The sequence below is a fragment of the Montipora capricornis genome, chromosome 10 (assembly GCF_036669925.1).
Source record: "Montipora capricornis isolate CH-2021 chromosome 10, ASM3666992v2, whole genome shotgun sequence".
NCBI lineage: Eukaryota > Metazoa > Cnidaria > Anthozoa > Scleractinia > Acroporidae > Montipora > Montipora capricornis.
In genome coordinates this window covers 2,790,501-2,803,000 of record NC_090892.1, presented here as the reverse complement: position 1 = coordinate 2,803,000, position 12,500 = coordinate 2,790,501, and the positions used below count along the sequence as shown (strand labels likewise).

General features: G+C 41.4%; 1 protein-coding gene across 3 annotated transcripts; it reads left to right on the top strand.

Moving 5' to 3' along the window:
- The first annotated feature begins 2,439 nt into the window (after nucleotides 1–2,439).
- On the top strand, nucleotides 2,440–12,128 carry LOC138019648 (solute carrier family 15 member 4-like). 3 transcript variants are annotated; one of them, XM_068866504.1, is made up of 5 exons: nucleotides 2,440–2,558; nucleotides 3,140–3,413; nucleotides 8,517–9,199; nucleotides 10,389–10,779; nucleotides 11,698–12,128. In XM_068866504.1, the coding sequence occupies exons 2-5, from the start codon at nucleotides 3,149–3,151 to the stop codon at nucleotides 12,042–12,044; spliced, it is 1,686 nt and encodes a 561-aa protein (XP_068722605.1). In that variant the 5' UTR covers nucleotides 2,440–2,558; nucleotides 3,140–3,148; the 3' UTR covers nucleotides 12,045–12,128. The 3 variants fall into 3 exon arrangements, with proteins under 3 accessions (XP_068722605.1, XP_068722604.1, XP_068722603.1); XM_068866503.1 differs by lacking the exon at nucleotides 2,440–2,558 and adding an exon at nucleotides 2,843–3,035; XM_068866502.1 differs by lacking the exon at nucleotides 2,440–2,558 and having other exon boundaries at nucleotides 3,058–3,413.
- The last annotated feature ends 372 nt before the right edge of the window (nucleotides 12,129–12,500 follow it).

Sequence of the window (12,500 nt, the reverse complement as noted above, 5' to 3'; positions counted from 1 at the left end):
CCACAAACACATAAATGAAGAAGAAAGAACAAGGAATGTTGAATTGAAAACACGAAATATTGCTTTGAATTAGGTAAGTTAAATATTGGGTTGTGGCTTATTGAACGCAACAGTGATGCCCCAACAAAAGATTGACTAAGTTGGCGGGTGTAAGAGACTGTAAAATGCTGACAACTTGTCGATGAATGATCTCATTGGTTTAAAAGTAAATACTACCATTCCCGTACTTATTTTCTGTTAAATGGCAGACAATGTTTTTTTTGGCTGAACAGTCTCGGTTACGTCGCGATATACTTTGAGTTGCGGGGACTCGGTAAAATTCCTATAGTTTGAGCTTTTGAAACGCGGAGGGACCTGTCCATTCCAACAGGTGTGTATATAAATTAATCTGAGATTAAACAGGTAGTATGAGTAGTCCAGTGATTCACTAGGTGCGAGTTTGAAATATTGAAATAGGATTTTTGCCCGTGGGTACCGGCGTCTCGCAAAAGCTTCCCTTAAAATTCGTAGGTCGAACGTATTTAGGATCTTGGCTTGGCCACAACACTTGGCTTGGCTTGGCTTCAACAGAAATTAGTAAATATATATTTCTCAGAAGAACCTTGAACCATATTATAGATCACGGAACGACTCCACGATCAATTCAATTATCGACCAGCATCTTCTAGAATAAACCGTAACACGTTAAAAAACTCTTTTTATATTAGAACGGGATTCCGGTATTGAATTAATTGCCAGCCTGAGTTGTGAATGCACAACATGTACTGAGTTTCAAAGAACAGGCTAAACCTTTTAATGCGTGCAAGTAACGAAATTTAAGTGAGATTGCCTTTTGCAACCATTCTGCTTGCGAAATTATGACTCGTTCATTAATATACCGCTTGACCAGTGCTAGAATTAGCCTTGCTACTTTTAAGTTAAGCACGAAATAAACTGAAACTGGCACATCGTCATCGTACAATGTTAAGGCAAAGAGTACTAGCCGCTGGCCGGAAGGCAGCTTGTGTACAGCCGCCGCTTACGGCCTTCGATGAGAAAAAAGCGCTTTTTTTTCTGAGGGGAGGAAGCGGCCGTACACAGGCTGGCTAGAATGAAGGAAAGGCAAAAAGGAATTTAAAAATGGGATAGAAACTGAGTTGAAAGCTGCAAGTACGTGTAAAATTCATTAAACGATTGACATTGTGACCGTCAACCAACGTCAAAAGTAATATCGAAGCTCACTTAAGAGATATTAAACGATCGCCGGGGGTGATCGCGGAGGAGAACTTTTCTTCTCCCTTTTACCCAACAAAAGTGCCAGCAACAAAGACTGCGACAAAAACGCAAGGAAAAAAAAGGTTATTTGCGCTTTGCAAGTGCGTTTTAAGTTATTATACTACTGTTTACTTAGTTGAGTTAATGGTTTGATATAGCCCTTTAAATTAACCCCAACCTAAGGTTTACTAATATCGTGGTGATATGAATCGTCAGCAAACTTTAAAAATACGACGCAAATTCAGAGAGTCGGAAGTTTAGGAGACAAGTAACAGTAGAAAGTATTTAACGAGCACTTGTCATGTTTTATATCTTAAACACCAAAATAAGAAAGTCGTTTTAATATCTTTTTCATCACGTTTCAATGGATCGTTTTCACTGTCACCCAACAAAAAAATAAAATGGAAACTGTTCAATGAAATAAGCCAAAAACGTGGAAAGTTCTAGGAAACAAATTCATAAATCACCTCAACAATTCTCAGGTCTGTGTGGTACATCGTTTCTGAGTTATTTGTTGAAACGTTTCATACAACTTTTTAGAAGTTTTGTATGGAGCAGCCATGTTAGTGCACCACCGTTGTGCAATAAGACGGCCAGAAATCAACACGAACATCTGGAATTCACTTAGCAATGAAAGTGCTTACTTTTCGCTCATGAGATAAAACACATGTGTATGAACACATCTCCTAAAGAACTTGAAATGCTCATAGGCACAGACATTTTTTTTCAAACAAACAACTTTGTATCATTGTGTCACGCAAGGTGACAAATGCTGTAGTTTCGAAACGAATGACGTTATAGAACTGGAAACTTGAAAAAAGATTGATTTCTAGAGGCCCTGACAGGGTAAATTCCGACAAGCGACATGGCCCAAAAAGTAGCGACAGCACATAAAATGAAATTCCGACAAAAGACATCCTCTCCCAGCAAAATTCCGACAGTGACGTCAAGGCCGAAAATGAGCCGATTAAACCCCGACTCGAGTGATTTTAAAATTCAGCCAAGCGACACTGGACACCCCCCCCCCCCCCCCTGCCCACTCCCACTCCTGTCAGAGCCTCTTTCTAGGTCATCTTTAACCTCCTGTAGATAAAAATTTAAAAATTAAAAACACCTTGCGATTTTTTAGAATTTGAAGACGTCACTGTGAATTTGCCTTTTCCGTACATTTCATTCGAAGAACTGGGTACGAGGAAGTATACACCTTCAGCTAGGAGTCTGCCTCTGATAAGAATTCAGCAATTGAATTATTGTTTCTGTCTTTCCATCCGGCTTCTGTTTTAGTGTTGAAATTTCGATCAGAGGTCAGTAAACAGTTTGGTTATTACGTTACGGTTTCTAAACTTCAAATGAGACGAACTGATGGAATGACTCGTACCACTTGATGACTACTGAGCTTATGTGGTGAACCTATGCCTATTGAAACACCACTCTCCGCGCTATTCATGTCATCAAAGTCTATACCGTTGATTTGTTGTGTATGCCTGCTTCAGTCGTTTTCACGGCGAACTTCGATTCTCGTTCTGCTTGCACGCGTTTGTTCATTTAGAGATGACGTCAAAATAAAGTGATCAGGCGACAGTCACAAGACTAGTAGTGATATCTGAGATCTTGAACTTCCGCAAAAGTCCAACAAAATAATGGTTTCCTGAATCGGTTTGTTGTTACTAAAGCGAACCAACCTTAAAATGACAAACATAGAGCCTGGCTAGAGCGTTCAACTCAGAAGAATTCGCTTAACCTTAAATACATTGCTAGCACGTGCCCCCGTCACGCAAGAGGTCAGATTTAAATTACATTTTTGTGTTTCTCCTGAAGATATTTCGCTAACATCTGCAGCTGCATCTACTTATAATAATGTAAGTTCATGATTATCTCTCCGCAGGCCTCCAAAATGGCACAAGGAGCTGATAATTCACCATTATTAGTCCACGATGAGAACAGCGAAGGCCGTTTTTCAAAACCAATATCTGAAGAAGGACACTTAATCTCGGGGCAACGATCAAGGAAGAAGTTTCTGGTGGTTGTTTGCATTCTGTTTGTGGAGCTTTGCGAGCGTTTGACGTTCTACGGTGTAGTGGCCAATCTGATTTTTTATTGCAAAGATGTCCTCAATCTGGCCTCTCCATTACCCAGTACGATCGCTTTGGCTTTTCAAGGTAAAGTTCAACATTTTAGTAACCTGAAACTAAATAATAGCGGTTATCAGTCACACGTGCCCCTCAACGACATATTTTCATATTTCGAAGGTAAAATTTAAGTGGCTGGCAATCAAATGTTTCCATGATAATCATAACAAGAGAAAATGAGGGACAGAGAAGAGGACCCCTAGTTTGGCCCTTGGGATATGTGAATTTCAGTTAAGGACGTTCGCGCGAAAATCTTTCCACATTGAAATTTGTTTCATTTCTCGCCTGAAATTAGGTCATAAATTGCTTATTCCAAAATTGGAGGGTCACCGACTTTGTTTCGGAGAAAAAGGCAAGAGAAAATATCCTAATTTCGATAGATGGGTCATAATAAAGAAATGTAGCCTCATCTACTCATCCGTCAAAATTCGTAAAAATAATATGTTAAGAGTGAAGGTTTCTGTGCATAGAAATATAGGAGTAGGTTTTTTAGATAATTGAATGCCGCTAGCGATGTCGTAAACAGTAGTTAAATCTTAACGAGCGTTTTCGCGGGCGCTACCCGTTGTTACCACTTTAGAAATTCAGGACAAAAGGAGGGAAAATTTTAAACAAGATAACTTCTTACATTGAGTAAAATCGAGGTGATGTTGCGAAGCTCTTGGAAAATTTCGTTTGTCACGATTTGCGTGACCTGTCAGGGAAGGACTGGAACCCAAGACAGGCTAAATCGATGAAAGGAAGACATTTTTTCTCGAGCATAGCAAAGAAGTTTCAAGCAGGCGTTATCTTTATTTGGTTAGTGGTTTGAATCATAATCTTTCCATTGCCGTCATGCTCATCTTCTGGAGTGTGGTTTTTGTGAAATAGGAATTAGTGAAAGTGGATTAGGAAGAGAAGATAATTCTGGTCTATTTTCATGAAGTAAAGGAAAAGAACTTCAAAAACATGCATTCATTTTGAACTAAGAAGTTCGTAAGGTCGTAGAAAACCAACCCTATTAAATTTACGCAACGTCGAAGACTAAAACTAACCTTCCTCAAGTTTTCAAAACTTTCAACCACTACTCGATTAGCGACCTTTTTCAGCCTCCTGGTCCTTTCTCTTTAACGTTTCATGATGAATTGGAAAAAATGTAAAAATGTGCCATTTCTTTTCCCCGGCGTTTTTTTCGCCGGACTAATGCTTGAAGTAATGCGTGACACATACAGTCGCGTTACCTGCGCCGAAAAGTTGCGCACAAACAATTAGCGCTAACGTCCTTAAGTTATTTTTAGATGTCACAGAAACGGAAATCTGTTTCCCGAAACGTCCGCAAAATCAATAGGCGCTCTTGATTACAAGAAATTGATCACAAGAAATTCAAAATGGGGGCGAAAGCGAGTTTGCGAAGCAAGGAAAATCGTATATTTTTATCGAAAATCCGAAGTGGGAGATAGATTCCAAAAAGGCGGTTTCAAATGGCTCGTTGGCGGAAGAATACGACTCTGCTCTCTCTCATGTATCATTTCATCGTTGATTCATTCCTCACGGGAACATTAGAACCCACAAATGACCAGCTCCCAACGGTCATCCCAACGTCAGTGGCTGCATAGCTCAGTTGGTTAGAGCGTCGCACCGGTATCGCGAGGTCACGGGTTCAAACCCCAAAGTCCTGAATTTTCCAGGCTTCTTTACGCAATTGCAAAAATTGCGTTCATAACTGGGAGGATCATAGCTTCAGTTGATTTCATATCCGCAGTTCATTTATATATATGATCCATTTCATATATTATTTCATCGTTCATTCGACTTAGCTATCTCACTTCGAGCGATCCAGGCGACAGCGATTGCAGTGAGGAAGCCTCGACATTTCCAGGCGTCACAAGAAGTTCGAAATCGAGGCACAAAAGCGGGAACTCTAGTGGTAAACAGAGGAAACACACTTCCCTCAGCGCCTCACAACTACATTTTGGCACTTCAGTGCTAAAGACACTAACAAAAAAGCTAAGTCATTCAAATGAATGAATGGCCACTTGTTTTGATTCAAATATTTCATTTCCGCAGTTGCTACTCACAATAAAAATGACATTTCCAAATAAATGTAATCTGATGTTTTTGTGTTGAAATGTACAACTTTGCTTGCCTGAATATGCTCTTATCACAAACCCTTTCAAGGAATGGGTTCATTAATTTCCCTGGCGTAACAATAAAGTTAAACTCGCAGTGTGTCTAGGACGCGTTCCACTGCCACTGGGTCGTTCACTTCAAATTTCCCTTCGTCGAGTGTTCTACTAATGAAAACTTCCAAGGAATTTGCAATGAACAAAAGGACTAAACAGTAAACGGAACGGTTGATAACTGCCAACATCTTCTCTATAGTTCTTCGCCATACATGCAAAAACAATGATCGCTGTACTGCTACGATGGCCAGAAATTTCTGAGGATTTTCCAAAATAGACAAATTTGTCACATATATTTGACAGTGAAAAGGGAATGTATAAATGTTGTTTTACCGATGAAATGATACATGAATTGGATCATATATGAACTGCGGATATGAATTCAAGTGAAGCTATGATCTTCGCAGTTGTGAACGCAATTTTTGCAATTGCGTAGATAAACCTGAGAAATTCAGGACTTCAACGGGATTTGAACCCGTAACCTCGCGATACCGGTGCGACGCTCTAACCAACTGAGCTATGAAGCCACTGACGCTGGGAACTGGTCATTTTGGGTTCTAATGTTCCCGTGAGGAATGAATCAACGATGAAATGATATATGAGTTGGGTCATATATGAACTGCGAATATGAAATCAAGTGAAGCTATTATCTTCGCAGTTGTGAACGCAATTTTTGCAATTGCGTAGAGAAGCCTGAAAAATTCAGGACTTCAAGGGGATTTGAACCCGTGACCTCACGATACCGGTGCGACGCTCGAGTCGCCTTTAAATATGACTAAAGACGATGTTACTTCTTTCTCCAATGGTTGTTACTTTTGTTTTTTTTTTCTCTAGAAAAAAACTGAATACTCAACAAAAGTGCGATCTTCGTCCATTTTCTTTTCGATACTTTTCGAACAAATCGATAAAATCGATACGAAATTACAAAAATCGATCAAAGTCGACAATGACAAGGATGCAGACATTGGATTTGTATCGATTTTCGATATTAGTCGATTAATTAGAATCCATTACGATCGATTATGTTCGATTTCTATCGAGTATAGAAACTATTGATTAGTTACGTCCTGTGTAAAGCCAGGGTCTCTTCATGGCATCGATTCAAAATTACCCGTCGTAAGAAAGGAACGTAGAAACCAAACCACTCTACTCTTTAACCATAGAAAGTTTTTGAACATTTAAGTGCCTGTTTTTTTAACTCAAAATGCTACTTAAAGCACCTTGGACAGAAAAGACCTGATACTTTGTGGGGCAAGTGAGAAGGCGTCCTGCGAAGAGTTCACTCGCACCGTTTTATAATTCAAGATAACGTGCTCGTAGGTTTTGATAACACACTTGAGGCCCTGGCTACTGGTTACCACCAGTTGGTACTGTTGACGTCATTGTGCGTAATATGTTTGGGTACTAGATGGTGTGTAGCAATTTTAATGGGCGTTGCGTTCTCTCTGGAGAGGCCGATAGTAGTAGTACTAGTAGTAGTAGTAGTAGTGGCATCCTCGTCTCGAAGAGGCGATGGGTAGCGCTGGGGATTTGGGCAGGATCTTGTATGACTGTGTAGTCCGATCGTGGAGTGGCAGCCTCTGTTGCAGGTGGTGCAGACGTGCCCTGTGGAATCGCGCGCAGAGACTGCGCGTTCTTTCCTCGCTGCTCCCTTGCATGTAGCCTGGACTCTAGCGTTCGCTTCCGCCTTTGAAACCACCGCTTTGACACTTTGCCGCCATGTGTCTCGGTGATTGGCGATGTCCTCTCATGCACTGATGTCGATTAGTGCAGATCGCAAGTCTCGCTTGATGACGTCCTTGTAGCGCAGCATCGGTCGACCCACTCGGCGGACGCCCTCTCGCAGTTCTCGCCTCACAACCCACTCCCCGGCTATAACAGCCATACGGAGTAAGTAAGATATTGTGAATATTTGATGGAAAAATACGAATAATCTCATTTGTAACCATCCTTCTCATTTTTTGTGCCTTTTTTATTGACCAACGAACCAATTTATTCTGACAAAATTTGATGCTCGGTATGCTATAATCTCGTCTTTAAATATCCTGTACCCGGTTAATTTTCCCCCAAAATATCTCGTATTCCTGTAATTTTTTGCCTAAATATCCCATATCCTTATAACCCCTAAAGCCTAGTTTTCATATTTCGGGAAAATCCCAGACGATCGGGGATTTCGCAGTTTCCCATCTTCCCATATTTTGCCGACTAATGAAAACCATAAATCGTAGGCATCCCCGATAATCTGGGATGGTCGGGGGCGAAGCGGGAAAATAGGAAGCGTTTCTATTTTCCCGGCGTGTCCCAGATTTTTGCGATCGTCGGCGATCATTCCCGACATACGAAAACTCTAATTTGTGCTGTCGGAGACGTCGGCGATGGTTTCAGCTCGTTACCAATCCTCTAAATTGCAAGTTTCAAGGTTTGACGAACTGTTGGTTTGGCGCACTTTCCATTTATCTGGGACAAGCGTCTGGCGATTTTCAGTTATGTCGGCAAAATCAGGGACGGTCGGGAAACTGCGAAATCCTTGATCGTCTGGGATTTTCCCGACATATAAAAACAAGTAGGGCCTCACGCCTGATTGTGCACTTAACTTATTGAGGAAAGTATCGAAATTCTCTACTTTCTCATATCTCATAATACACCTCTTTTACCCCCCAAAAATTGCATATGCATTGTTTTCGATTTCTCTTGGGACATCTTTATGTCCCAAGAGAAATAGAAAAATTCTCCTGACTCAATTTCAACGTTGTACCAAATTCAAATCCTTTGGGAATAAAACGTTCTGTTCCAAGTATTTCCATATCATTTAAATGTGAACGCTTCATTGTCATCCACGTTCAATAGACAGAGAATCTTAACCCCGAGAGATTTGAAGAGTTAGCCGAATAGGTCTATCCGCGTGTGTACCTATTCTTATAAGCTAAGTCAATGAGTTGTGCCATAGAAAAATCTTGTTCTTAAATTTCAGGAACATGCTTCTTTACTCCTGTGATCGGTGGATGGATTGCAGACACTTTGCTTGGGCGATACAACACTATATTTGGATCTTCTCTTCTTTATATAGTTGGAACTGTTGTCCTCACATTGATTACTTATAACTACCCTTCAGCCTACGCTCTGAACACTTCTCATAAAGAGGGATTTCTTGCGGTGTCGCTTATTCTCATTTCCATTGGAACTGGAGGAATTAAGGCAAACGTATCGCCAATGGGAGCGGACCAAGTTGAGGAAGAAGGAGCGGAAATGGTTCAGAAGTTCTTTGACTGGTTTTACTGGTTTATTCAGATCGGGGCATTCCTTGCCTATTCGGTCGTTGCCTACGTTCAGCAAGAAGTGTCCTTTTTCTACGGCTACCTAATAACCGCAGTCTCCATGGCCTTGGCAACTATTCTTCTTCTTCTCGGGAGAAATCACTACATTGTTCATCCCCCAGAGGGCAGTTGTTTAGCAGATACGTTTAGAATTATTGCTCGTGGCGTAAAGACAAAACTCTGTGGTATAAAATATCCGGCTCAATTTCACTGGCTTGATTGTGCGAAGATAACAAAAGGAGGGGATTTCCCTGACGATAAGGTGGAAGGAGTTAAATGCGTTGTCCAATTGATGCCAATTTTCTTAACATTTATATTTTACTGGACAATATTTGGACAGGTAAGTCGTGTGCTAGAGACGTCTTTGATTTCGATTTTTTGTTGTTCAAACTTGCAGAGGTACAAGGCAATCTCGACCCCAGAGCTCTTCTCTTGACTGAGGGAGAGAAGAGCTCTGGGGAACCCTGAAACGAAATGTTTTCTCGTTGGTTTTCGTGAAGAACAATCAAAAGCGTCTCTAATTGGTGCATTTTCATGTTAGCACGAGCAGTGAGCAGGCGCCGTAAGGTTCAAATTGCCAATTTTTTGGCTATAAGAACCCCACGGCGCATGTTCTCCTACAGAGAGTTTGCTAGAGCCTTGGGTCGATCCGAGGCTCTGGTGACGAGAATGAGGTACAAGGCTGAAATCTTAGTTGCACTATCGCCGAACGAGGAGGCAGATGATATATCTACAGTGAAGACCACATCTGAACATCACGCCGGTGATTAGCCTTGTAAAAAAGGATTGATTATGTTACTTTAACAAACGCACTAAACCAAGAGTTCCCCCTCCTCTTCTCCCCCCCCCCCCCCCCTCCCGACGCGGACTGAGCGTTCTAGAGATCCACCATAAACAGATTTCGTTGGAACATGTCACTGCCCTTCAACATAAACTGCTAGCAGTGCAAGTCAAGGCGCGCGCTTGTCGAGTCAAAGGTGTCTTTTGTTAAGCTATCTAGAGAATCAGCTGATGGACGCTTTCTGCAATTTTTCCCGATTGCGTGACAAATCATGATTGACTCGGCAAGATTGACTTTGCAGGAGCTGCTAGCAGTCTCCCTTCACAACATAGCAAGCGGCTAATTGGAGCGATCTTCACGAATCAAGGGCGTAGCTAGGGGGGTCATAAAGTTTCTTTGCCAGAGTCTTATGATTAATCCTTCCGAGGTAGACGAAAAGCCAAGTCTGACTGGCTTTTGCCACAGTTTCCCCACACTTGGCGCAGGCGGTTTGCGATTCTTCAGACCTATGACTGCCTCATTTCATTGTCTGCGTTTGTTTTGATTAGTCAAAGTAATATGATTGATTTGACTACAACGATGACGACACTCTCCTTAAAATCGCTGCAAACGGTCGAGACACGCCTGATGCAGTTTCTTTAATTGCATGTCCGATCCTACAATTCCCTAAAAGCAGATAAATATTAACGGAGACTCTTTTCCTAGAGTACACTCATCTTTGAATGTTTTTTTGTTTCTTTGTTTTTAGGGTTTAACTACGTATCTGCTGCAAGGTTCTTACATGAAGTTAAAAGTCACTGATAAGATATCATTCCCAGTAGCTTCACTAAGCCTCTTTGAAAACGTCTCATTGCTTCTTTTGATTCCTTTTATGGACCGAGTTATTTTCCCAGGCTTTCGTCGTCTTGGTTTTGAGTTTACCCCACTGCGCAGAATCGGTGTTGGACTTCTCTTTGCAGCTGGTTCAGTTGTAATGGCGGGAATCATTGAAATTGAAAGAAAACACATTCTCGAGACTCATGGGGCGATCAAGCAGGACGTTTTTGACAAGCAGGTCAATGCCTCTAGTATGAGTGTTTTTTATCAAGTGCCGCAATATATTCTACAAGGAACAAGTGAGGCCTTGGTGTCAGTCACAGGTACAATTGTAGAATCTCTATGACAACTGAATTTAGGCCCCAGTTGTTCGAAGGGTGCATAGCGCTATCCACTCGATAAATCACTATCCAGTGGATAACGCAATTGCTTTTGCAAGTGTTTATCCGGTGGATAGTGATTTATCCGGTGGATAGCGTTATCGACCTTTTGAACAACCGAGGCCAGATCTGTTCATAAATACAGAAAGATGAGATGCACGTCCTCTATGACAAATTTCACGAAGTGTCCGCTTATCCGCTCTCCTCAACTACCACCTCACTTTGCCGTCCCTGAAAAATATCACATAAGCCGGCGTCCCTCAAACCTTACTCCTCAAGAAGATTCTTGGCTAAAAATAACCTTGACATCGACTGTTTAGTAGTAAATAATAGTTATAGTCATAGCTTTTTAAATGAGCTTATTTCTGTAATTGGGTACTTTGAATTAAGACTTAAAGGGGAATTTCGTGATTGAATCGTCTCAACTTCATTTGTTGACGTAAGTGATGACAACAGGCCATACCACGCAATCTTTTGCAACCTCTGATTTCATCAGAGTTAATAGAGGCGACCGGTATCACGAGGAGGCAGCTGTATTGTTTTGACAAGTCGGCTCTGTTGTTTTTGTTGTAATTTTTTTTTAGTTAAAGTCTAGTTTATCAATAAAATCATCGCCTTTAGAAATAAGCGAATTACGAAATTATTTTAGAAGAATATAGGTATTAATTAAAAAGAATGTAAACTATTTATATGGTGTTCAAAATTTAACGCACTTTGATTGCTTGGTGACCTGGCCTATTGCATGGCAGAGAGGTTACCGGTGACTAATACTGACTACTTGTCATCTGGCCATGGCGGATATTAGAGACTGCGTCATCATCTGTTCCATCAGTTTGCAATTGAATATGTTTTGTTTTTCAGGTTTGGAATTCGCTTATTCCCAGTCCCCTGCCGAATTGCGCGGCGTGGTTATGGGTTTGTGCCTGGCAATGATTGGGTTCGGTTATTATCTTGCATCAGCACTGGCCTCCATTGTGAAGAAAGCATCTGATGGTCAGTGGTATCCTGATAACCTCAACAAGGGTACGCTGGAAGACTACATGTTTCTATTGGCTGGTTTGATGCTGGTAAATGCGGCTGTTTTTCTGCTATTAGCGTTGAGGTATCGCTACGCCGACCATGAACACCACATTCAGGAAGAAGATTTGTCACAGACTGCTGGCGAAAATGACCGAGTTGGTTCAAATTCTGATGATGTGGACAAATGATGGAAAAGAATAGCCGATTTGAATTTTTGATGATCGCATCCATGTTGGATGACAGACGTAATAAATCTCTCATTTCTCTCTCTGCTTTTTTTTGCCATCCGTATTTGTGTATTTCGCCATTGTTATTTGCCTCTCACGCAGACGTTCTTAGGGCTTCGTTAGGCCCCCCCACTAAGGTCTGCTGAAACGAAAAATCACCTCAGTTCGTCGATTTCGGACCAGTCAGAGGCCGTTTTCCAGTTTTGGGTAAACTCGTGTTTTGTATGGCATTCTTTCGCAGCATGTGATTGGCTAGGCACAACACAATATTATTGGTCAATAATGATTGGTGTCTTGAAATAGTGGGCAAACTTAGCAGCCGTTAAACGGAAGAGGTTTTTCGTTTCAGCAGACGTTCGTGGGGGAGGAACTCGTGACGAAGCCCTAAGAACCTCTGCATGGGAGGCTACATTGGCG